The following is a 27,199-nucleotide window of genomic DNA, read 5'->3' on the forward strand; positions in this document are numbered from 1 at the left end:
ATGCACTAACAAACACTGGCAGGTGATAAGAGAGAGAGAGAGCGCACAGTGGAGAAATAATCAGATTCAGAAAAATCAGAGCACATGACTGAGGAGAGAAAAAACCTGAGTCCTTCCATGCCTTAATTTATAAAGCATTTTTCTCCCTGTCCAGCTCTGATATTGGGAGGGGGAAAAAATATTTCAAGCACTACATGAAAGTACAGGAGGGAACAGAGTTCAGGTCCACCCTCATCATGGATCTCTCACCCTGGGTTGGTTTCATATCTTTCATTGGAAGGAAACTGTTTGCCTATATATTTTATTTATGTAAAATAATAATTCCCGCAATTCCTAATATATTGTTCTTGAGGCAACTTTCACTATGAAAATTAAATAATTAAGATAAGCAGCAAAGGCTCCATCCACACACATCCATTGTCATGCAGCCCAGTTTTTGGTTTTCCAGAACATATATACAGAATGTTAAATTAGGGAGTTCCCATATAGATATGCTGCTTAGTATGGGTGAAATATAGCTGCTACCTCCAAGTTGGCAGCACCTGCCTTTTCTCTTGGCAGGCAGGTACAGTCCTAGAGCACAGAACAAAATAGCAAGAAAAAAGACCTACTCCTAAAAATGCTGTTGGTAGAATGACTGGAAGAACACAGAAATGATACCTGAATAGGCTTGCCAATTCCCAGGTCCCAGTGGGGGTTCTTCCACTTTCCCAGTCTCCTTCCCACCCCCAGTCAGCTGGCCGGTGGGGAAAGCCCCGCCCCCAAAGCCACCATGTGATTTTTTTCCCCTCCGGAGGCTCCAGTCTCCGATTGAAAAGGTTTCCTCTTGGGATGGGGTGTCTGTGTTACTTTGAAGAAGCTGGTTGCAACTCGTGAGTAGAGAGGCCAAGCCTTCACTTCAGAGTTGCCAGAAAATGGGGGGGGGGGGGAAGGGGAGGAACATCTGCTGAGCACTTCATTATTCCCTATGTGGAGATCGATTCTCATAGGGTATAATGGGGAATTGATCTGGAGGTTTTGGGGGCTCTGGGGGAGTTGTTTTTTGAGGTAGAGGCACCAAATTTTCAGTATAGTATCTAGTGCCTCTCCCCAAAGTACCCCTCAAGTTTCAAAACGATTGGACCAGGGGGTCCAATTCTATGAGCCCAAAATAAGATGCTCCTATCCATTATTTCCTATGGAAGGAAGACATTTAAAAAGGTGTGCTGTCCCTTTAAATGTGATGGCCAGAATCATGCTTGTCACACTCTTGTTCCTGGCTCCACTCCCAAAGTCTCCTGGCTCCACCCCCAAAGTCCCCAGATATTTCTTGAATTGGACTTGGCAACCCTATACCTGAACAGCAGTAACTATGGAAATGATCTTTTTCAGTGGGAATGTCTGCAAATTCTTCTAGTTGGAAAAAGCCATTGTCAATCTGCTAGGCTTCTGAATCACTCTGAGGCACCACCGCCCCTCTCACTTATCATTTCAACCTGCATGTATAGATACATCCAAATGTTACCAGTTGTCCTTTTTTGCAATTAGATTCAATACACTGAAAAAATGAAGGTAATTTGGTTTTACTTTTGTTAATTTCCAAATGGCCATCATTACCATTTTCCCCATTACTAATCAGCACACTCCCTCTGTGCTTTGTGGATGATGAGCAGTCACCTTTCTTTTCACTGGAGCACAAAGCTATACCTCCATTATGGAACTATCAGGATCATAAACTATACTCTGAACATTAGCAAAGGTGAGAAATGTGATTGGGCCAGCTGCTACATTTTGGGGAAACTCATGGCTTAATAAAGGTCCAACTTAAATCCAATAATAAGAGAACCATGTTGGATAAGGCAATGGCCAATCTAGTCCAACAGTCTGTGTCACCTAGTGGCCAAAACTCAGGTGCCATCAGGAGGTCTACCAGCGGGGCTATTTGTTGTGTGAATTTGCTATTATATTCCCTATAGACTTTTCTTCTAATATTCATAGTTCTGATTCAGAATCTCTTGAAGCACAAGCACATATCCATATATGGAGCTCCACAATTCACTTCAATAAGTGCAACCAAGAAGCAGAAAGCAACACATTTCAGTGAACACAAAACACATGCAAAAGGGATGTACACATTGAGTTGTCCTTTTTACCTAAGTGCATGAAAAGACTATGTCCACACATCTGAGTACACAGTGCTTTGGATCAGAGTGAGTATGCAGTATAAGATACCAATATGAGTACCATTATTTTTTTAAAAAAATACTATTTGATCCAGAATGAGGAGGGGAGGTAGACAGAAAAGCATTTTTATTTATTCAATGCAATGTTTAAGTCATATGCATAGTTTTAGATCATCAGCATAATAATCTGTAAAAAGTTTTAACAAAATTTACTAGAATAAATTATACTTCTGAAGAAACTGGACCAGCAGATGGTGGTGTTAAGTACAAAAGTATATTATTATGAAACATATGGCACATTGTGCTATATATTAATTTCACATTGTATAAAATATTTCTCCTGTACAAATACTCGCAGATATAGCCACCTCAAATGCCAAAAACAGAAAGGCATTAGTTATCTAAATGATGGAACGATACATTACAGTTATAAAGGCTTCAGAATTCTTCACAGTGTATTATATTTGCTGCCCCTTATGAGTGAGTTATGCTTCTAGGTGACATAAAATCAGATTTCAGATGCTGATGGGGAAGATTTCCGACTATGTTTCACTGGATAAAAGCTGAGCTCTCTCTTGCTCTGTACCCAGACTGTCTGGTGGAAAGGATCTATGTAGAAGTAAAACAACAGATAAAAATAGGCAAGATTCTAAATGTGTTTTTGCATATTTAACCAAGACAGGAAACAAAATACAAGTACACTGTCTAGTACATTTTTCCTCAAATCTTCCTCCCAGGAGCTCAGGGTAGCATCCATGGCTCTCCCTTCCCCATTTTATCCTCACCACAACTCTGTAACTAGGCCAAATGTGTGTGGCTGACCAAAGGGCATGGTGGTGGTGGGAAAATGGACTCTAGCTCACAAACAACATAAGGGGAAAAAATCTGCACACAGCTGTGTTTTATGGGTACATAAAAGCAAAGTTCAGTTATTTTTGGCATTTGTAGCAAATGTGTCTGAAGTGCTGTTTTTAGTGTCATGTTCCTTTTTTTGCCATTACTATTTTCCTTTCGTCTGTTTTATTCATGTTACTATTTAGTCTTTTGGGTAGTCATGACATAGGGTTTTATTGACAGCATCATGTTTGATGAGATGACATTACAGGGTGTTCCATTCACTACTTGGTCTACCAGGGATGAGGGCATGGGGTCTCATACCACAGGGATACCACAGGCCAAGATCAGGCCAAACTAGAGCTGACCCACTATATGTTAAAGCAGGAGCTTTGCTGCAAGGAGCTGTACAAGGTTTAGGATGGAAAGACAAAGCTCAATTGAAGACTTATTTAGGGAGTTGATAACCCCACTCCTTCCTGCAGCCTGAACCGGGCCCCAATCCTGCAAAAATCTAGAGCAGGGGTGTCAAAATCATTTGTTATGAGGGCCAGATCTGACATAAATTAGACCTTGGGCTGGGCCATGTCAGGCTGGGCTGAGCCATGTTGGGTTGGGCCATGTGTGTACCTATTTAAGATTAGGTAGCAGAGATATAAACTTTATAAAGGACACAAATAAAAAATATATATTTTAAAAACTTAAAACATGCTTAAAACGTTAGCACTCATTGGTCTTAAAGGTGCTTTCTTTGTCTTTCTCCCATGGGATCCAGGGAACTGGGCAAAAGAAATTCTGGCTCTTTCCTTCCTTTCCCAGGGGACGGGGGGGGGGGGGGAGCCTCAGGCAATAGAAGGAAAAAAGGCTTGGCTCAGTGGCACTGATTTGCAATTGAGCAAGCCTTGCAAAGCAAGCTGTTATGCAGAAGGAAGCAAGAGATAGGGAGAAGAAAGCAGATGACAGCCAGTTGCTCAGGGGCCTGATTCAGCCCCCAGACCGCATGTTTGACACCCCTGGTCTAGAGAATGGTGTCATCCTCCCACAGGGAACTATGGAGTGGGATGCTTCAAGCTGCCAGGCTTATGCTTCTCTGCCTAGTCTGAACTTAGGCTCTGGCTCTTCATCATCTTTGTTCCTGGGGTTCTGAGGGCAACCTGGGGTACTGGAGGTAGCCAGGTCCTCTCAAGAGATTCCTGCTCTGCTTGTTTCACTGGATTTTGAATGGGAGCCTGCTGTGGTAGAGAAGGGAGGTGGTCTTCTCCTAGAATCTCTGGATATAAAGAGCCTCGAGTGTAGTGGGAATCATAAGGGGCTTCTTCACTCTTAGATTCTTCCTCCCTTGTTGAGATGGAGCCAGAGCAAGTTCTGACACAGATGTGCAGTGCACGCTGTCATACAGGTTGTCAAAGCCAAAAGAACACATATAAACACATGAAGCTGCCTTTTACCAAATCAACCCACTGGTCAAAGTCAGCACAGTCACTCTGACTGGTAGCCTAGGTCTACAGAATTTCACCTGCAACTTGATCATTTTACCAGCAGATGCTGGAGACTGAAGTTGTGACTTTCTGCAGGCCGGGGAGATGTTCTGCCACTGAGCCATGTTGTTGTTCAGTTGCACAGTCGAGTCCGACTCTTTGCGACCCCATGGACAAAGTCACGCCAGGCTCTCCTGTCTTTGACCATCCTCTGAAGTCTGCTCAAATTCATGTTAGTTACATCAGTAACGCTGTCCAGCCATCATGTCTTTTGTCATCCCCTTCTTCTTTCGCCGTCTGTCTTTCCCAGCATCAGAGTCTTCTCCAGTGAGGGCTCCCTTCTCATTTGGTGGCCAAAGTATTTGAGCTTCAGCTTCAGCATCTGACCTTCCAGGGAACAGCCTGGGTTGATTTCCCTTAGGACTGACTGATTGGATCTTCTTGCAGTCCAAGGTACTCTCAAGATTCTTCTCCAGCACCACAGCTCAAAAGCACCTATTCTTCTGCACTCGGCCCTCCTTATGGTCCAGCTCTCACAGCCATACATTACTACTGGGAATACCATAGCTTTGACTATACAGACTTTTGTTGGCAGACTGATGTCTCTGCTTTTTATTATACTGCCTAGGTTTGCCATAGCTGTTCTCCCAAGGAGCAAACGTCTTTTAATTTCATGGCTACAGTCACCATCTGCAGTGATCTTGGATCCCAGAAATGTGAAGTCTATCACTACTTCCATGTCTTCCCCTTCTATTTGCCAAGGTGTGATGGGCCGGATGCCATGATCTTAGGTTTTTTTATGTTGAGTTTCAAGCCTAATTTTGTGCTCTCCTCTTTCACTCTCAACAAGAGGTTCTTTAGGTCCTCCTTACTTTCTGCCATTAGAGTGGTGTCATCTGCATATCTAAGGTTGTTGATGTTTTTCCCAGCAATCTTAATTCTGACTTGTGCTTCATCCAGACCAGCATTCCGCAGATGCACTCTGCATATAAATTAAATAAGCAGGGTGACAATATACATCCTTGTCGAACCCCCTTTCCTATTCTAAACCAATCAGTTGCTCCATATCCCGTTCTGACAGTTGCTTCTTGACCCTTATACAAGTTTCTCAGGAGAGAGGTGAGGTGGTCTGGTACTCCCATCTCTTTAAGGACTTGCCACAGTTTGTTGTGATTCACACAATCAAAGCCTTTAGCATAGTCAATGAAGCAGAAATAGACGTTTTTCTGATACTCCTGTGCTTTCTCCATAATCCAGCGAATGTTGGCAATTTGATCTCTAGTTCCTCTACCTCTCCGAAACCCAGTTTGAACTTCTGGTAGTTCCTGATCTACATACTGCTGAAGCATAGCCTTTAGGATCTTTAACATGACCCTGCTGGCATGTGAAATTAGTGCAATGGTGATGGGGCCGAATGCCATGATCTTAGGTTTTTTTATGTTGAGTTTCAAGCCTACTTTTGTGCTCTCCTCTTTTACTCTCAACATTAGTGCAATGGTGCGATAGTTTGAACATTCCTTGGCATTACTCTTCTTTGGGATTGGAATATAAAATGATCTTTTCCAATCCTGTGGCCACTGTTGTGTTTTCCAAATTTGCTGACATAATGTGTTCATCATTTTAACAGCATTGTCTTTTAGGACTTTGAATAGCTCAACTAAGATACCATCATCTCCACTTGCTTTGTTGTTAGTAATGCTTTCTAAGGCCCATTTGACTTCACACTCCAGAATGTCTGGCTTGAGGTCAGCAATTTCACTGTCATGATTGTCAAGGACATTGAGATTCTTCTTGTATAATTCTTCTGTGTATTCTTGCTACTTCTTCCTAAACTCTTCTAAGTCATAGTCTTCCTTTAAATGGCACTGTAGAAAGATGTGGCCAAGTCTAGTGAAGGCAAAGTAGAAAAGGAAGGAAGAGAGAAAATAGTGCCAGGAAGCACAAACTGAACAGCTTCAACACAATATAAATTTTTGTGTCCATCCCACATGCAACTTCTCCTAAGAAATACAGAGCTTAAGGAATAGAAGAGCTGGAGTGAATCATAATGCCATTTCAACATATTCAGTTTGCATTTGAATCAAGCCAAACAAAATAATTCAGAAATCAGCTGAAGAAATTAAACAATTTGGTATTAGATGCTGGTGGAAAAAAATCAAAACATGTCTGAAGATTACTTTGATTATATTTAAAAGGAAAAATAAGATTCACAGTACCTTCTTCTACATGAGGCCTCATAGATATAGTAAATTCCAATACCCAGTCCCTTAAAAGAAAGAAGCCTGTTAGTACACTTGAATTATCTTAGATTCATAGTAAAAAGCTCAAGTCAAGAATACTGCTTTACGTACACTCAGTAGTGGCCATCCACCTTGTATGGCTGCAGCCCACTCAAAACCTAGTTTGTCATTTAGGAATCCACCTAGTATAGGTCCTACAAAAGACCTAAAAAGAACAGAACAAAACTGCTGAATTGACCAAAGAAGAAAGAAAATACATTGATATAGCTTTGGATATAAAGAACCGTAGTCCTTGTAACACAGTACAGCCCTTTTACCAATGAGTACGTCCGGTGTCTCAAGACAGAAATCTAAAAAATAGCACCTGCAGCTGAGTGTGGGAGACAAGATTTTTGTTACTACTAAGTGGATCGCTCTTAGCTTTAAGGCAAGAAACTGGAATAGGTGAACTTCATGGTCATTCCAGTTATGTGATACTGTGATTATCTGTTGGTTTGCAACTAACTGAAAGAAAAGCAAAGGGAACCAAACCCAACCTGAACAAGTTAGGTTCTCAAAAGGTTGTGTAGCAAACATAAAACTATAACAAAATATTTATTACACAGTACATCAATTAGAAATTAAAAACATTATATATATGAAAAAAGTATCATATACAGCAGCCTACTGCGCTTGCATGTCTAATAATTAGGGTTGCCAAGTCCAATTTAAGAAATATCTGGGGACTTTGGGGGTGGAGCCAAGATCAAGGCTGTGACAAGCATAATTGAACTCCTAAGGCAGTTCTGGCCATTACATTTAAAGGGACGGCACACCTTTTCAATGCCTTCCTTCCATAGGAAATAATGAAGGATAGGGGCACCTTCTTTTGGAACTCATAGAATTGGACCCCCTGGTCCAATCGTTTTGAAACTTGGCGAATATTTTGGGGAGAGGCACTAGATGCTATACTGAAAATTTGGTGTCTCTACCTAAAAAAACAGCCCCCCCCCCAGAGCCCCAGATACCCGCAGATCAATTTGCCATTATTTTCTATGGGAATAAATCTCCATAGGGAATAACAGAGTTCCCAGCAGACATTTCCCTCCCCTCCCCCCACTTTCTGACGACCCTGAAGCGGGGGGAGGGCCTCCAAACCAGGGGATCCCCTGCCCCCACCTGGGGATTGGCAACCCTACTAATAATCCAAAAGTCACATGTGAATATTTCATAAAAAGCCACTAGACCAGATATGTTTTGGCCCCAAAAGCCTTCTTCAGTGGCCTTTTAACCATATTGTCCACATATAAAATATGAAATATCATTTAAAGGCCAAGTGGATTTGAAATGATTCATTATAGGGGGAGGTTCCAAATAAAAAATAGGCCTGTATATAATTATGAGCCAGCCCACAAAAAAAAGAATGATATCTCTCACCAATTAATCTGTTTCTGGCCAAGTTTCTGTCATCTAAGTGCATACAAATGACAGAAACTCAGCCAGAGATTAGCGATATCCTCCTGTATTGTGGATTGGCTCATACAGGCCTGTTTTTTATTTGGAACCTCCCCCTATAGTGAATCATTCTGAACCTGCCTGGCTTTTAAATGATATTTCATGTTTCATGTGTGTGCAATACAGTTTTAGGCCACTGCAGAAGGCCCTTGGGGCCAAAAAGGTGTCTGGTCTAGTGGCTTTTTATGAAATAGCCACTTGTGTGACTTCATGATTATTAGACATGCAAGACCGATAGGCTGTTGTATATGATAATTTTGTTTCATATGCATGTAATAGATCCCTATTGGAGGGACATTTTCCATCGGCGCTCAAAGAGGCGGTGGTCCGTCCCCTCCTGAAGAAAACAACGTTAGATCCGACCGAATTGGCACACTACCGGCCGGTATCGAATTTGCCCTTTTTGGGCAAACTTATAGAGAGGGCAGCGGCGTTGCAGCTACAGAGCTTCCTGGATGATGCTTCTGTCCTCGACCCCTACCAGTCTGGTTTTCGCCCGGGCCACGGGACGGAGGCGGTGCTGGTCGCCCTGGTGGATGACCTTCGGCGACATCTGGATCAAGGCGGCTCGGCGGTGCTGATGTTGTTGGACCTATCGGCAGCGTTCGATGTGGTCGACCATCGGCTCCTGGCGTGCCGCCTTGCCGACGCAGGGATTCAGGGGTTGGCCTTGCAATGGCTTTCCTCTTTCCTTGACGGTCGGGGACAAAGGGTGGCGATTGGGGAGGAACTGTCCCGGAGACACACGCTTGAGTGCGGGGTGCCTCAAGGGGCGGTGCTTTCCCCGATGTTATTTAACATCTATATGCGCCCCCTTGCCCAGATGGCCCGAGGGTATGGGCTGGGTTGCCATCAGTATGCTGATGACACCCAGCTCTATCTGCTTATGGACGGCCGGCCCGCCTGCGCCCCAGAAAATCTGGACCGGGCGTTACAGGCAGTGGCTAGGTGGCTTAGGCTGAGTGGGCTGAAACTGAACCCGGCGAAGACAGAGGTCCTTTGCTTAGGTCGCTGCGGCCCGGGAAGGGAACTCCCCCTGCCAGTTTTTGACGGCCCTCCATTAACAGCGTCGGGCAGGGTTAAGAGCCTGGGGGTGCTGTTGGAGCCTTCATTGACGATGGAGGCTCAGATAGCAGCCACTGCCAAGTCCGCTTTTTTTCATCTTAGGCGGGCGAGGCAGTTGGCCCCCTTCCTGGAACGTGACGACCTGGCAACAGTGATTCATGCTACGGTCACCTCGAGGCTGGACTACTGTAATGCCCTCTACATGGGGCTACCCCTGTGCCGAACCCGGAAACTGCAGTTGGTGCAGAACGCTGCTGCCCGGCTGTTATTAGGGCTCCCAAGATGGGAGCACATTCGACCGGGGCTCCAGGGTCTGCACTGGCTGCCAGTAATATTCCGAGTCCGGTACAAGGTGTTGGTTATGACCTTTAAAGCCCTATATGGCCTAGGACCTGCCTACCTTAGGGACCGTCTCTTCCCACATGTTCCCCAGAGAGTACTACGTTCAGGTTCACAAAACCTGTTGGTAGTCCCCGGGCCAAAGGAGGCCCGCCTAAAATCCACCAGGGATCGGGCCTACTCAATAACGGCACCTTATTGGTGGAACCAACTGCCGGAAGAGGTGCGGGCCCTGCGGGATCTAGGGCAATTCCGCAGGGCCTGTAAGACAGTCCTCTTCCGGCAGGCCTATGATATTAACTGACAATGCAAAATATCCTGGATGAAAAAATGTATCTATAGGCCGCCGGTTTTTACTCTATCTTGTTTTTACTAAATTATGGTTTAATGGTATTTTAATTGTTTAAACTGAAATTGTTTTAATTATTGTGTTGTAAGCCGCCCTGAGACACCTAGGTGAGAAGGGCGGGGTATAAATCTTAATATAAATAAATAAATAAATATAAATAAATGTATAATGTTTGTAACTGCTAATTGGATACAATGTGTGATAAATATTATATTATATTTTTATGTTTGCTACACTCAGTGTTATGTACTGGACTTTATGTTTGGCAGGAAGCTTTCGTGCACCCGGGAAGCGGTGGGAACACAAGAGGTGCTATGATACATTTCGAGATCCGGACGCTAAGCAGTAACCAATGAGCAGTCTTGGCATGAAACTTGACTGCCATGATTTGGTATGGGGATCTAGGGGGGGTGGTTATTTTGCATACAGATAAGTGGGGTTGTGGCCCTGCCATATTGTCTTAGTACGCAGTTATCAATAAAGCATGATTCCTGTTTCACTCTGATGCATCGAACCCAGTATTTAACACTCAGCCTCTTGAGTACCTGATTTGCAACTAATCAGCTAATGAAAGGATGATCCACCCCAACCCCTTCCACTCTTACCTCTATCTGCAGCACCATCAAATCTTTTTTACTTTACTCAGATTTTTTAAAAATAAAAATTCAGTATGGAACAATTAGAAGTGTTACTTCACATGCCTATATCTCACATTCTACATGATGATTCATTTCCTTCCCTCACACTACTGGCTCATGAAAGCCAAAGATAATAGGCTGAGGAATATAATGCCCTGTTGCTCCTAGGAGACTCAAGAGAAAAGTATATGCCCTTATTTTGCACATAGACTACTAGTGCCCTTGGAATTAGGTGAAATGTATGCCCAGACCCAAACACACATGGATTAGAGTTATCTTTCTATTTGAAACTGCACTGGGAGGAATGCAGGCCACCAACTGGTCTTTGAAATAGAGAGTCAGAAAACAGGATACACACAGTGATATCTAGTAAAGTGGGGCATGCCATCATTGAATGACAACCAAGGAACAACAAGGTCTTTTTTTGAGCAGGAATGCACAGGAACACAGTTCTGGCTGACTTGATGCCAAGGTGTGTGTGGCCTAATATACAAATGAGTTCCTGCTAGGCTTTTCCTACAAAAGAAGCCCTGTGTGAAGCAATGATGTCAGGGGGTGTGTCCTAATATGAAAATGAGTTCCTGCTGGACTTTTTCTACAAAAAAAGCCCTGTGGCCAAGCATATTCTGATTGTTAGCTATCATGGGGAGACAGCATAGACTGTACATTGCAAGCACAGTGAGGTGAATGGTCAAGCAGGGCCTAGCATTAATGATGTCATGGGCCCACAAATGACAGGGTGGTCTTGCTGGTCATTCATACACAATGAACTTGCACTAACCTGACAACTCCCCAGAATATTCATTGGGGAGGTCATGGGCCGCCTTCTCCCCCTTACAAACCATCTAGCAGCAGCCATTTTCCCTTCTCTACCCTACCTTATCTACTAGTTATTACCCCATCTACTAATGTGTTAATGTTCTGACTGGAAATGAACAAGGAATAACAGACTGTTTCAAACAATTTTATTAGTAACATATGGTAGTATATTCAATTTCTTACATCATTAATAACTACTTTTTTCCTCTATCCCATATATTACTTTCTAACCACCCCTCCCCCCGTTACTTGACCCCTGCCAGTGTACTATACTTAAAATATTAGTATTAAAGGTACCCTTAATTAAAAAGAACCAAAATTCATATCCTCCTCCCTCTTATACTTAATCATTATCAAAAATTGTCCAGTATCCTTTTATTTTCCACTCTTTTTCTACATATCTTCTGAACTTTTTCCACTTCATCTTAAATAATTCTAAATCATGGTCTCTTAAGGTTCTTGTTAACTTGTCCATTTCACTCCATGTCATAACTTTTACAATCCAATCCCATTTCTCTGGTATTTTTTCTTGCTTCCACAACTGCGCATACAATGTCCTAGCAGCTGAGAGCAAGTACCAGATTAAAGTCCTATCTTCTTTTGGAAATTTTTCCATTTGTAATCCCAACAGAAAAGTCTCTGCCACTTTATTAAATTCATATCCCAAGATCTTAGAAATCTCTTGTTGAATCATCTGCCAATACTTTTTCGCTCTTTCACAAGTCCACCACATATGGTAGAAAGAACGTTCATTTTTTTACATTTCCAACATATGTCTGGCATCTTATTATTCATCTTTGCCAACTTTTTAGGAGTCATGTACAATCTATACATCATCTTAAAACAATTCTCTTTAATACTCTGACATGTTGAGAGTTTCATAGAATTCTTCCACAAATATTCCCATGTATCCATCTGTATTTCTTTATTTACATTAATTGCCCACTTAATCATTTGAGATTTCACTACTTCATCTTCCGTAGACCATTTTAAAAGTAACATAGATTTTCGAAATTAATTTTTCATTATCTCCAAGCAGAACTTTTTTCATTTCCGTTTCTTCTCGTCTTATTCTTTTGGTTTTAAGATCACTTTCCACCAAACTCTTTATTTGTTGCATTTGAAACCAATCATACTTATAATTCAGCTCCTCAGCAGTTTTCAACTCTATTTTACCACTTTGTATTTTTAATAGTTGATTGTATGACATCCATTTTCCCTCTCCTAACTCAGCTGTTATTTTTATTACTTCTGCAGGCACTACCCATAGTGGTTTTCTCTCATCCCCATATTTCTTATACTTCATCCAGACATTTAGCAAATTATTTCTTATATAATGGTGAGAGAAAAAACCATCCATCTTTTTCTTCCATTAATACATATAAGCGTGCCAACCAAATTTATTTCCATGACCTTCCAATGTTAAAAGTTTTTTTATTCAATAATGTCACCCAATCTTTTATCCACATCAAACAAACTGCTTCATGATATAGTCTTAAATCTGGTAATTGAAATCCTCCTCTTTCTTTAGCATCTGTTAAAACTTTCATTTTAATCCTTGGTTTCTTTCCAGCCCATACGAATTCTGAGATCTTCCTTTGCCATTTATTAAACTGTTTGCTGTCTTTCACAATCGGGATAGTTTGGAATAGATACATTATTCTCGGCAAAATGTTTATCTTAATTGCAGCTATTCTCCCAAGCAATGACAAATTAAGCTTGTTCCACTTTATCATATCTTCATCCATTTTACGCCATAACTTTTCATAATTGTTTTGAAACAAATCAATGTTCTTCATTGTTATTTCTACACCCAAATATTTTACTTTAGAGGTAACCTCACATCCCGTTAGCTTCTGCAGTTCCTTTTATTTACTTGCATATTTTACATAAAAGTTTTGATTTTTCTTTATTAACATAAAGTCCCGCCAATTCTCCAAAATTTTGTATCTTAGGTATCAACAAAGGTGTTACTTGTAAAGGATTTTCATTTATAAACATTATGTCATCTGCAAATGCTCTATATTTGTAGGTAACTCCTTTAATTCTCATTCCTTCTATTCCTTCATCATATTGTATTTGCATCAATAAAATTTCAAGTCATTATAAACAACAATGGTGAAAGCAGACAACCTTGTCTTGTGCCTTTCCTAATTTTCATTTCATCTGTGAGATCTGCATTTATATATAACCTTGCACATTGTTCAGTATATATTGCCTTTATCATTCTTACAAAGTTTTCCTCCAACTTTATTTTTTCCATAACTGCAAACATAAAGTCCCAGTTCAGATTATCAAAAGCTTTCTCTGCATCCACAAAAAATAATGCAACTTCTTTCTCTGGATGTCTTTCATAATATTCTACAATATTTACAACAGTTCTAATATTGTCTCTTATTTCCTTTTGGGGAGAAAGTCCGCTTGATCTTCCTTTATAAAATTTATTAAATATTGTTTAAGCCGTTCTGCCAGGATTCTTGTGTATATCTTATAATCATTATTTAATAATGAAATTGGTCTATAATTCTTTACATTCGTGACGTCTATATCCTCCTTTTGAATCAACGAGATTACAGCTTCTTTCCATGTATTGGGTATTTTCCCATTTAATCTTATCGCGTTCATCAATTTTTGAAGTTTTGGTACTAATTGTTCTTTAAGCATTTTAAAAAATTTTGCCGTATATCCATCTGGACCAGGTGCCTTTCCAATTTTCATTACGTTAATCGCTGCTTCAATTTCTATTTTTTCAATTGGATCATTCAAAATTTTTAACATATATTCAGGGTGCTATTTTGATCTTTTGCAGATACGTTTCAATCCTTTCTTTCCTTACTTTAACACCCTTAAATAAATTAGTGTAATACTTAAAAAATTCTCTCTTTATTCCTTCTTGGTCCACCATCTCTTTCCCATCAACTACAATTTTATTAATAATTTTACTTTCTTTTTTTTCTTCAATTGCCAGGCCAAGTACTTTCCAGGTTTGTTTGCACCTTCAAATGATTTCTGTTGTAATTTTTTCAAATTCCATCCCATTTCCTTATTTAACAAAAGTCTCATTTGTGTTTGCAATATTGTAATCTCCCTTATAATTTTCTTTTTCCCTGGCCTTTTTCTTAATTCACATTCTTTTTTCTTAATTTCATTTTGAATGTCCAAGATCTGTTTATCATTTGCTCTCTTATCTTTATTATTCAGTGTTATTAATATTCCTCTCATTACTGCCTTATAAGCATCCCATACCATCAGAAATTCTATATTTTCTCTTTCATTAACTTGGAAATAAGCTTTAGTTTCATTTTCTAAAGATGTCACTATTTCTTTATTTTGTAGTAAATCTTCATTTATTCTCCATCTTCTCGACTTTTTAGACAATTTTGTAATCCACATTAATGGGTTGTGGTCAGCTGCTATTTTGGGTAAAACCTCTATCTTCCTCGTTATAAGTCCCGAATCTTTAGTACCCCACAACATGTCAATTCTAGAAAAAGGAATTATGTCTGGCTGAGAAAAAGGTGTAGTCCCGTACTTCAGGATTAAACTTCCTCCATATAGCCTCCAAATTCTCTTGTTGAACCATCTCAAAAAAAGATTTTGGCAATTTCCCTTCTTTATCAATTTTTTTCTTCCCAGATCTATCTACTGTGTTCTGAATAGTTCCATTCCCCCATCAACAAAATTTGCTCATAAGTCACTTCATCAAGATGTTGCGTAATATTTTTAAAGAAAATGTCTTTTGCACCATTTGGAGCATAGAGTCCCAACAATAAAGTCTTTTTAGCATTCAATACAATTTCCACTGCTAAGTATCTTCCATCATTATCTTTAAAAACCAATTTCGGGTCTAATTCTTTTTTAATACAAAAAATTACTCCTCTCTTCTTCTGTTCAGCCAATGTATAAAATTCTAGTCCCAATTGTTTATTCCATAAAATTTTATAATCCTTTTGTCTAATATGCACTTCTTGTAAACAAACCATATTACAATTTTGTTTTTTTTATCCAATAAAATGTTGCCCTTCTTTTTTGTGGTGAATTTAGGCCATTTACATTCCAAGATATCAATTTGTAATCCATCATGGTGCAAATTCTTTATTCTCTCCATAAAATCTACGCAGTTCCTGTGTGTTTGTAATTGTAATCCTTTTCCCTTGAAGTTCAAAGCTCAAACCTTCAGGTATTATCCATCTGTATCTCATTCCATTGTCATGTAGTTTTTCTGTCAATTTTTATATGCATTCCTGTCAGTTAACACTTGTCTTGGCAATTCTTTCCTAATTCTTATTCTACTACCTCCCACTATCAATGTCTTTTCAAAATTTTTGTTCATAATTTTTCCCACCATCTCTTTTGTCATAAATCTTATAACCACATCTCTTGGCAGATTGTTCTTTTTTGCATAGAGTGAGTTCACTCTCTATATATAATCGTACATATTTCTATTCCCTTCGGGATCTTCCTCCAAAAATTCTGCAATTGTTTTTATGATATATTCTTTCAAATCAAATTCTTCATTTTCTGGTACCCCTCTCAGACGAATCTGTGTCTCCATCAACTTGCAGTCGTGTATTATCACCTTTTCTTGAAATTTTAACAAAGTGGAATCATGTGTTTTCCTTCTCTCTTCCACCTCTTGCACTTTTTCTGTTATTACTACAGTCTCATTTCTGAGATTCTCTATCTCTTTTTTAAATTGTTTTTTTGAATCCTCAATGTCCTTTCTTATTTCTTTTTTAGAGGCAGTTATCATTTCTTTCACCCCCTTCATTATCCTGGCTGCCATTGCATCTAATGCGGCTTGCATTTTCTCCATTGAAGCAGACCTAGTACGGATTTGCTTCGGGTCTGACATATAAAAAGATTGAAATTTTTTATCTCACCAAATTAAATTTGGACCATCAGGTTTGATAAAGTGAAGCTTGCCCTTTCCAATGAACCCAATTTCACCGTCCTCTGAGCCTCCCAGGCTCAGATATTAATATTTAAAGTTTTTATTTCCCCCAAAATGGCAGTCGCAACTTTTGCTTCACTTTAAAAATTTTCCTTCTTTTCCTCCATTCAATTCAAATCTTCTTCACCACTGTCCAATAGTCCTTATTTTAAAATTACCAATTCAATTAACTCCACCAATTTTTATTGTCCCAGTCACTTTAAAAACGTTGTTAAAACTTTGTCCTCCCAGCAATGGCCACCGATGTTTCTCTCTGTTATTATAATCCTAGAGTAGGCTGTTTCCTTCTCTTACTTTCTTCTTCTTCCTCTGGTGCTTCCTGTTTTTCCTTCCACCAAGTCTCGTTTCACTGGTAGAGAAATCTCGCGATATCTGACATACTTCCTGTGTTGACTGTGAGTGCTGCAGATCTATGATGATGGGGCTATTTCTTCAACTGCAGATAGACTAAACAATAAATTCCTTTCTTGTTTTAGCCCCTTTTCTTCTCCTCCTTTCAAGCTTCCATTATATCCAACTCCCACCTTTTAATTTTGTTTTGTTTAGCTTTAATTAGTCCCGGAGTGAAAAGATAGCGATCAATATCTTTTTTTTGTAGCTTATCCAAATCGACACCAGTCTTTTGTAGATTAGATGTTTAAAGTTGTAAAAGAGGACTCAGATCCTGTTGAGCTTAAGTCAAATAAATGACTCTGGAAACTTCTGTAGATGATGAATATGCAACTTCCCTCCGGAGATCCCTCAAAGCCTCAAAGGAGCCCCCTCCGGGACACCCTTTCAGCCAAGGTAAGTCTCCTCAAAGTATCTGTGCGTATCTTGGGCAATTCTCTGGCTGAGAAAAGTAGGCAGATGGCATTAGTTTGCCTTTTACTACCCCAAACAGAAGTGCCAGCCTGCCCCGGTTAAGGAAAGCAGCTCAGCTAGCCATTTTCCAATCCCGGAAGTCAAGGAATAACAGACTGAAAAGGGTCAAATGCATCTTAGTTTCTGGAATAACTCTGTCTAATTGTAGGCACATTTGCCATGTGCAGATACCCACTGGGAACAACAGAGCTCATCCCCCTCGCAGGGACCATATTGGACCATTTTATGAAAGGGAGACCTGTGTGCACCTTCCACAACTCCATTCAGTCTGTGTTCTCTGCTTGGTCAAGGAACACCAGTTTGATGCTCAACAGAGAAATTTGCTGCTTCTTAACAGAGCAGAGGAAGGTTGGAAGGCAACATGGGAAATGCCTGCAGGCCTTTGTTCTTCATAATGCTTTAGTAGATGCCAGTGGCCATAATATCTTGGCAAGAGACTATAGGGATGGGCAAGGAAATCAGATTTTGTAATGCCCTATGGGAATCTTTTCGTACGTGGCTGCCATGCTTGCAATGGGCTGGCTCAAGCCCCAAGTGCATTTCTAGTAACAAACAAAAAACCTCTTGACATTCAACTGAGGCTTAGAAGGCTAACAGCATCTGAAAAAGTCCTTTGATTTGTTCTTTTCATTTCCCCACGCACTGTGAATACAGAGCATTCAAATATTTATATTTAACATTTCAATAGTTTCTTCTGTAGCTCTTATTTTCTACTGCTTTGTACCTGCCACCAAAATCCACAAATGAACTTGATGGACTGAAAATAGTAATATTCAGCAGCATCACACAGGCAGACCAACAGCCACAAAAGGTTCTACCACTCCCCATTCCTTGTCATATAATGCAAGATTAGAGCCTGGAAGCAAACACTATGATTGCAGCTCACCAATGGTGCTCACAGTAACCTTTTGAAACAGTGGGAAGACTGAGCTTTAGCCAGTTTCTATGCAACAGAAAATTATGAACCTGATCAACCACCATCATAAGACATCAGCTGCATGTTGGCTGCTACCCTATGAATTCCAGGACATGGTTATTTGTTGCATGCCTTGGGATGCTTTTTAATGCTTCGCTTGGCTACTGCAGGATGCTGTCAGATGATATGTCTGCTGAAATACATTTTCTGTCTTTAGATAAGCTTTTCTCAAATGAATGGTGGCTCATCTGGTAAATGCCAAGGCACTATTTATATAAATAGAGAGTTGCTCGAAAAGACCAGCACAACCACGTTTAACTTTAAAAGGGGAAAATTCTCTGAGATGAGGAGGCATGTGAAGAGGAAACTGAAAGGAAAGGTAAATACAGTCAAAACCCTTGGAGAAGCTTGGAGGCTATTTAGAACTACAATCCTAGAAGCTCAGATAAAATATATACCACAAGTTAGGAAAGGTACAAACAGGTATAAGAGAAGGCCTGCATGGTTAACAAACAAAGTAATGGAAGCTGTAAAAGGTAAGAAGGACTCCTTTAAGCGGTGGAAAGCTAGTCCAAGTGAGATTAATAAAAGGGAACACAGGCAGTGGCAAATCAAATGCAAGACTGTGATCAGGCAGGCAAAAAGAGACTATGAGGAGCATATTGCAAAAAACATAAAGACTAACAATAAACATTTCTTCAAATATATTAGAAGCAGGAAACCAGCCAGGGAGGCAGTGGGGCCCTTGGATGACCAAGGGGTCAAATGATTACTGAAGGAGGATAGGGAAATGGCTGAGAAGCTGAATGCATTTTTTGCCTCCGTCTTCACTGTGGAAGACAAGAAGTGTTTGCCTGCTCCACAACCACTTATATTGGAAGGGGTGTTGAAAGACCTGAGTAGGATTGGGGTGACAAGAGAGGAGGTCCTACAACTGATAGACAAATTCAAAACTAACAAGTCAGCAGGTCCGGATGGCATACATCCAAGAGTTCTGAAAGAACTCAAAGTTGAACTTGTGGATCTGCTGACAAAAATATGTAATCTTTCATTGAAATCTGCCTCTGTTCTTGAGGACTAGAAGGTAGCAAATGTCACCCCCATCTTTAAAAAGGGTTCCAGAGGAGATCCAGGAAACTACAGGCCAGTCAGTCTGACTTCAATACCGGGAAAGTTGGTAGAAACCATTGTCAAGGACAGAATGAGTAGGCACATTGATGAACAGTTATTGATGAGCAGGCACATTGATGAACGAGTTATTGAGGAAGACTCAGCATGGGCTCTGTAAGGGAAGATCTTGCTTCACTAACCTGTTACATTTCTTTGAGGGGGTGAACAAACATGTGGACAAAGGAGACCCGATAGATATTGTTTACCTTGACTTCCAGAAAGCTTTTGATAATGTCCCTCATCAAAGGCTCCTTAGTAACCAAAGATTTCAGGTTTTCACAGCTGGTAACATCATTAGGGTTTGTAGAATCTTTTGGGCTCAAGTGCCGTGTTCTACTGCAGAAAGTTTTTCTTCCAGCTGAGAACGAAACGTCTGGAAGAAAAACTTTCTCCAGTAGAACACGGCACTTGAGCCCGAAAGATTCTACAAACCCTAATGCTCCTTAGTAAGCTCGAGAGTCATGGAGTAAAAGCACAGGTCCTCTTGTGGATCAAAAACTGGCTAATTAATAGGAAGCAGAGAGTGAGTATAAATGGGCAGTCTTCACAGTGAAGGACGGTAAGCAATGGAGTGCCACAGGGCTCAGTACTGGGTCTCATGCTCTTTAACTTGTTCATAAACGATTTGGAGTTGAGAGTAAGCAGTGAAGTGGCCAAGTTTGCAGATGACACTAAATTGTTCAGGGTGGTGAGAACCAGTGAGGATTGTGAGGAACTCCAAAGGGATCTGTTGAGGCTGGGCGAGTGGGCGTCAACGTGGCAGATGAGGTTCAGTGTGGCCAAGTGCAAAGTAATGCACATTGGGGCCAAGAATCCCAGCTACAAATACAAGTTGATGAGGTGTGAACTGGCAGAGACTGACCAAAAGAAAGATCTTGGGGTCATGGTAGATAACTCACTGAAAATGTCAAGACAGTGTGCGATTGCAATAAAAAAGGCCAATGCCATGCTGGGAATTATTAGGAAGGGAATTGAAAACAAATCAGCCAGTATCATAATGCCCCTGTATAAATTGATGGTGCAGTCTCATTTGGAATACTGTGTGCAGTTCTGGTCACCGCACCTCAAAAAAGATATTATAGCATTGGAAAAAGTGCAGAAAAGGGCAACTAGAATGATTAAAGGTTTGGAACACTTTCCCTATGAAGAAAGGTTAAAATGCTTGGGGCTCTTTAGCTTGGAGAAACATTGACTGCGGGGTGACATGATAGAGGTTTACAAGCTTATGCATGGGATGGAGAAGGTAGAGAAAGAAGTACTTTTCTCCCTTTCTCACAATACAAGAATTCGTGGGCATTCAATGAAATTGCTGAGCAGTCAGGTTAGAACGGATAAAAGTAGATACTTCTTCACCCAAAGGGTGATTAACATGTGGAATTCACTGCCACAGGAGGTGGTGGCGGCTACAAGCATAGCCAGCTTCAAGAGGGGGTTAGATAAAAATATGGAGCAGAGGTCCATCAGTGGCTACTAGCCACAGCATGTGTGTGTGTGTGTGTGTATATATATATATAAAAAATTGGCCACTGTGTGACACAGAGTGTTGGACTGGATGGGCCATTGGCCTGATCCAACATGGCTTCTCATATGTTCTTATGTTCTTACTACTCTGTTGTGGTTCAGGATGCAGACATTCTCCCTCAAATAAGAACTTCCATTTCAGAGATACCTATCTTTATTAGTCAAACTGAAAAATTGTGTTGCTGAAAAGCCATTATCTTGAAGGGAGGATACAACATCTTGTTATGCACCAGTGTCCCTTTAATGTGCCATAGTTAGAAGGGGAGAAGCTAATTCTAACTCTGCCTCCCAAGCAAGTCGTTTTACACAAATGAGAAGTGATAACAGGTCTAGATTTCCAATCTCAGCATTGCATCAGTGTTTCAAAGGAATTACCACAAGTGCTTAAAAATGTATAATTCACTGCCAGAGAATGCAGTGATGGCCACAGACATAGACACGTTTAAAACAGGATTAGACAGATTCATGCAAGAGAGATCTTTCAGTGGCTACTAGCCATACGGACTCCATGCTCAGAGGCACTAAACCACTGAATGCCAGAGTCAGGAGGCAACATCAGGGGAAGGCCTCCGCCTCTATGTCGAGCTGTTGGCCGACCAGAGGAACTGGTAGGCCACTGTGTGAGACAGGATGCTGGACTAGATGAATCACTTGTCTGATCCAGCAGGACTGTTCTTATGTCACAGGATGGGGAAGTAAAATTAAAGAACTTCCTACATTTCCTTGCTCTGTCACTCTTCATCCATGCTCCACTTCTACAACCTGCTTGTCCAGCTGAGTCACTGTAGGGCAGGAGTGGCCAAACTTGCTAAACATAAGAGCCATATAGATTAAACATCAGATGTTTGAGAGCAGAGAGAGAGAGAAGGGAGAGATGAAGGAGGGAGAGGTGGAAAGAAAGCAACTTTAACTTTACATGCATTCTCCAAGCCACTGGCTGGCTTGACTTGTAGAAGTAATTTAAAGAGACAAGTGCCTTCTCCAAGCTGGCCAACAGGGTGGTGGGGACTTTGAGAGTCACACAATATGTGTGAAAAAGCCACAGTTTGGCCACCCCTGCTGCAGGGCAAGGAGATAAGATATGAAGCTCCTCCTCCCTTCCTGATCACTTGTATCCAAATAATGTAAACCAATGAAGAAGTGATCTCATTTGCTCTCTGCTTGTTTTCAGCAATGGGAGATTACTATTCAGCTACTCTCAGACTTCACTGATGTCTAGCAGATGCTCCAAGACCACATGGAATGCGCCACAAGACATATGCAAAAGTAAGTTCAAGGCAGTGCCAGTTCAGGACAACCAGCTCACTCCTTTCTCCAGCTGCTGAGCCAAGAGCCAGAGGCAGAAGCTCCAAGTTCAGTGTGGAGAAGGAGTGAGCTTCTTCCATGCTGGTCACATTTGATATGCTTACTGAAAATAATCAGGACAGTTGACATGACATACCCAAGTGACCATACTGCACTGAAGAGTCCTGAGACCAGCCCTAACAAGCTTAATCCCTCCTCAAATCCATGCTCACTGGAGAAGGAAAGACAAAAGGAGATTATTTGCACAGTTACAAATTGTTCATTTGCAACAACATTTGATGAATAGTAATATAACCACAAGGAGGCATCATCTGTTGCAGAAATGCCCCATTGTTCAAAGCAGAAAGGGCACTGTCAACTCTCTCAATTGTTTTCCTGCAAGCAACAGGTTTGTGGAGCATAGCCCATTTATACTGTACATGTCCCACATACAGGCATGGCGATGGTATTCAGAATGTATCATGCTGATGTTCTAACACAGAATTAATAGAGCCTCTTGCCCCAGAAACTGACAATTTGCCACTCTCATGATTTGCCCTAGACCGCAGTACTGCATATTTAAACAATCCTGGCATTACTTTGATTTTTTTTTATTTAAAAAAAATGCTTTTGAATAAGCTGTACAAAGAATAAAATCTGGTCTTGGCAAAAAAAAAAAAAACAGGAGAAAATTACTTACTATGCACAATTAAGTACCTCAGGGAATACTGGAATACCACCCATTGCAAGGGAAAAACCACTGATGACCAACATTAGAACAAAGAGCCATAGTTTGCTGCAAAAAATATTTTAAAATAAATGAGACAGGGAAGCAAGAATATTTTATCATACTCTTAATTAAACTATCTTCAGTCCCTTGCTTCATGAAGTTAATCATGATTACTTCTAGACTAAACTAAGTCTGAGTCCAATGGCACCTTTAAGACAAACAAGGTTTTATTCAAAGTGTAAGCTTTCATGTGCATGCACACTTCACCTGAATCCAACTTTTAGACTATGTTCAGTATTAAGGTTTCCATTTCTACCTGCTAGCTGGATAGCTATGATGGTTTGTTATAGCTGGGGGTTGTTTTGTAGAAAAAAAGGTGGTGGAGCTCATCCAGAGATTAGTATGCAGCTGCACATACTATTCAATAGACAAGGAGATGAAACTCTCAGAAGGAGGAGGTGGAACTCTCAGAAATGTTCAGGAGCTGTGCTCATGTGAGCTCCCACTGAATCTGAGGCCTGGTTATAGCAAAACAACCAATGAAGAAGAAGAAGATGATATTGGATTTATATCCCGCCCTCCACTCCGAAGAGTCTCAGAGCGGCTCACAATCTCCTTTACCTTCCTCCCCCACAACAGGCACCCTGTGAGGTGGGTGGGGCTGGAGAGGGCTCTCACAGCAGCTGCCCTTTCAAGGACAACCTCTGCCAGGGCTATGGCTGACCCAAGGCCATTCCAGCAGGTGCAAGTGGAGGAGTGGGGAATCAAACCCGGTTCTCCCAGATAAGAGTCCGCTCACTTAACCACTACACCAAACTGGCTCTCCAATGTAGCCTTCTGGTGCCCTAAAGACTGAAGTACATGGCTGCCTCCACTTGGCAACAATTCTCTGCATAACTTTCATCGCCACAGAAGCAACTCAGCACCTGTCAGGTAGTTTTTCCCACACATTCCTTATGTCGACTACCCATAAGAACCACTGGAGAATGTTTTATTAAAAAAAAAAAACAGATCAGCAAGGGGTAGATCACTGCTGTGCAATAATGTTATAATGGTCTACTGCCATCTTCTGCTCCTCTGGATCCTCAGCTTTCATTTTAAAACAGTTTCTAGCCCTTGTTGTTGCAGAAATATACTAACATCTCCACAACCAAAAGGGCTATAGCCTTTCTCATCTGCTTGCATTATAAAAATACTTGCTTGGATGCAAGTGACCAGGAAAAGCATCATATCCTACCATGGCGATAAATCATAATGTTCTTGTGCTGTAATGATCTAGCAACTGCTGATTTATGAAAATAGCAATCCAGAGGTGTGCAGGGGTGGCAGCAATTGAGGCAACAGTATCAATGTGGGTGTGACATCTTCCCGTCCACACAGCACTCAAAGATGCTCTGACTACAATCTTTTCAAACCAGAAGCAAACCCAGAAATGATTAGAGGATGATACCCTGTGGACAATCCAAAAACCCTATTCCAGTTCTAATGCCAAACTAGAACAAAAGTTCCATGGAAGCAACCTCAGTTTCATAGGCAAGAGCCCCTTTGTCAGATGCATAAAACGGACTTTCAGTCAGCAGAGATATATACTAAGGCTTCCAAGCTCCCACTGGGGGCACGGTTTCCCCCACTTTGGGGGCACCCAACCTGCCAGCACAGAGTGGGCTGCCAGGGGATCCCCACCCCCAAAGAGGTCTGTCATCGCACAACATGCCCAGTACAATGACATCACATGGAAGTGTCATCATTGTGCTGGGCACATCGTACAAGGATGCTCTAGCATTTGGTTAACCCCAAATGCTAAAACATCCCCTGTGCAACATGCCCAGCATGATGACATCACTTCTGAGTGATGTCATCAGGCCATGTGTGTGAATTGCATGCAAAAGGACTCCTTCACTGCAGTCAAGGTAGGACTTGGCAATCCTAATATATACATTGCAGAGAGAAAGAACAGTGGGTTAACAAGCCATGAAATGCAAGAGGTATGGCTAGTGACAATTCTATGATAAAGCTGAAAGTATGCAAGAGACAAGAAAGTATGCAAGGGGACCATTCATAACAGCTATAATTGGTGATAACAAATTAACCTAATGCTGTGTGATTTAACCTACTTATGCTGTGTGATTTTAACACCAGCAGTGGCTAAGGAACACATCAACTTGTTCAAGCTAGGGTCAACCATGTGGTAAATTATAATTCTGCAAGTTCACACTGCAGTCACTATTTGAAAATATTTTGCTTCATTCTACAGCAGAGTAGTTCTGGTAGATTAAAATGTTCTCCCATAGCATTTTGAATGCTGGCATATAAAGTCAAACTTGTATTGATTTATTCTTTTCCATAGACCTTTGACAATAATTTAATACATTTGTTAGTCTCTACAGGTAGCCCAAGACATCTTTCTGCCTTTTACTCACCATGGGAAAATGTTCAATGGCACCAAATGCTAAAGAGGGATTTGAAGTTGCATCTCCTGTAGTTACTCTTTCATTTCAAGCTAAGGCTCTTAAACTTTGACAGCACATGACAGAGAACCAGTGCGCCACACTGAAGACTGCTGGACTCAGACTGAGTTCAAATCCCTGTTCAGCCATGAAGCTCAGTGACAGACTTTGGGCTAGGCTTGCCAGGTCCCTCCTAACAACCAGCAGGGGATGAGGGGAACTTACGAAGAGAAAGGAAAGATAAAGGCCTTATCGCTAGTATCACACAGGAAATGACATCATCACATCAGCAACATCCAGACAAAAACTCTATGGTAAAACCAGTTTTTTCCACAGAATTCCCCCCCCCCCCAAAAAAAATTCCAGAGCATTGCCCAGACGTTGCAGACATGATAACATCACTTTCTATGTGATGTCAGCAAAGAGGCCTAGGCCTTCTCCAGCTGATCAGGGACTGGGGGATAGGACCTGGTGGCAAAGGACCCCGCCTCCCCCAGGGAGGGGTGTATGGCAACCCTGATTTGGGCCTTCTGATGAAATGGGCTGTAGCCCACATGCCTTTCTTTAAGAAGTCTGTTTGCCCTTAATGTTCCGCAAGAAATTTTTTTTTATTATTGCAACATACTAACATGACTGGTCTATTTAATTTACACTATTAAAGAGTGTGTGTGTGTGTTAAACAGAATAATTCCCTCTCTCCCATAATAAGATAAAATATATTTCTTGACTTACAGCATAATTCTATGCATGTTTGTTCAGAGGCAAGTCACACCAAGTTTAACGGGACAATTCCAAGTGTGCAAATAATGGGCAGTCTTAGATTTTTATTTAAAAATTGCATGTTTCTAACCAACAACTAGTACAAAAGAGAAAAACCACAAATAGCAAGGTGGCAAAAGGTATCTATTTTGGCACCAACAGGAAGCCTTTGTAATGGATGTTTTGTTAAATGTTAGGCTTCCCAATCCCCAGGTCCCAGCGGGGGATCCCCTGGTTTTACAGGCTTCCCCCCTCCCCCAGCCAGCTGGCCAGCGGGGGAAGCTCCACCCCCACAGCCATTATGCACCTCCAGGAACGATTCCCATAGGGAATGATGGGGAATTGATCCGTGGGTGTCAGGGGCTCTGGGGGGGCTGTTTTTTGAGGTAGAGGTGCCAAATTTTCTGTATAGCATCTAGTGCCTCTCCCCAAAATACCTCCCAAGTTTCAAAAGGATTGGACCAGGGGGTCCAATTCTATGAGCCCCAAAAGAAGGTGCCCCTATCCTTCATTATTTTCTATGGAAGGAAGGCATTCTAAAAGGTGTGCTGTCCCTTTAAATGTGATGGCCAGAACTCCCTTTGGAGTTCAATTATGCTTGTCACACTCTTGCTCCTGGCTCCGCCCCCAATGTCTCCTGGCTCCACCCCCCAAAGTCTCCTGGCTCCACCCCCAAAGTCCCCAGATATTTCTTGAATTGGACTTGGCAACCCTATTAAATGTAAATGCTGCAAAACAGGCAAACTTCATGTCAGAAAGATCACTGTGGCATTCAGTACCTTTCAATGTGCAAGACAGGAGCCGGTCCTAGTAGAAAATAGCATACTGCTGACATTAAACCTCCAATGATCAACAGCCACTTCCTTGAATGCTGCAAGGAATAAAGAGATAGCTGAGGAACTCAACCTTGACCAAAATATCACATTCAGGTCAAATAAAACTGTCAAATAAGCTGCCAGGAAAGAGAAAGAGGGTACTTAAAACTCACTTTCCACATTCCAAGGAAGAACTGTGGGATTTAAGATTTGTTGAAAGAGCTGTGAGATTTAAGACTGTACTTGAGTGTGGAAGCCTGATTCATAACAAAGCCTGCATCCATCCCCATAATTCTAGTTTCCTTCAATTGTAATTCTAGA

General features: G+C 41.2%; 1 protein-coding gene across 2 annotated transcripts in view; it reads right to left on the reverse strand.

Moving 5' to 3' along the window:
- Window positions 1-2,259: 2,259 nt before the first annotated feature.
- The window catches only part of SLC18B1 (solute carrier family 18 member B1), a 61,849-nt gene continuing 36,909 nt past the window's right edge, over window positions 2,260-27,199 (reverse strand). The window contains exons 9-14 of one of the 2 annotated variants that reach the window (XM_060239525.1): window positions 26,843-26,934; window positions 22,828-22,923; window positions 22,285-22,359; window positions 6,826-6,919; window positions 6,691-6,740; window positions 2,260-2,771 (exon numbers count right to left, since the gene is read on the reverse strand). In XM_060239525.1, the coding sequence (XP_060095508.1) occupies window positions 2,705-2,771; window positions 6,691-6,740; window positions 6,826-6,919; window positions 22,285-22,359; window positions 22,828-22,923; window positions 26,843-26,934 (474 nt within the window). In that variant the 3' untranslated portion in view covers window positions 2,260-2,704. The remainder of the gene's footprint in view (window positions 2,772-6,690; window positions 6,741-6,825; window positions 6,920-22,284; window positions 22,360-22,827; window positions 22,924-26,842; window positions 26,935-27,199) is intronic. The other variant, XM_060239535.1, reaches the window with a different exon arrangement.

The sequence above is a fragment of the Heteronotia binoei genome, chromosome 1 (assembly GCF_032191835.1).
Source record: "Heteronotia binoei isolate CCM8104 ecotype False Entrance Well chromosome 1, APGP_CSIRO_Hbin_v1, whole genome shotgun sequence".
Classification (NCBI taxonomy): Eukaryota; Metazoa; Chordata; class Lepidosauria; order Squamata; family Gekkonidae; genus Heteronotia; species Heteronotia binoei.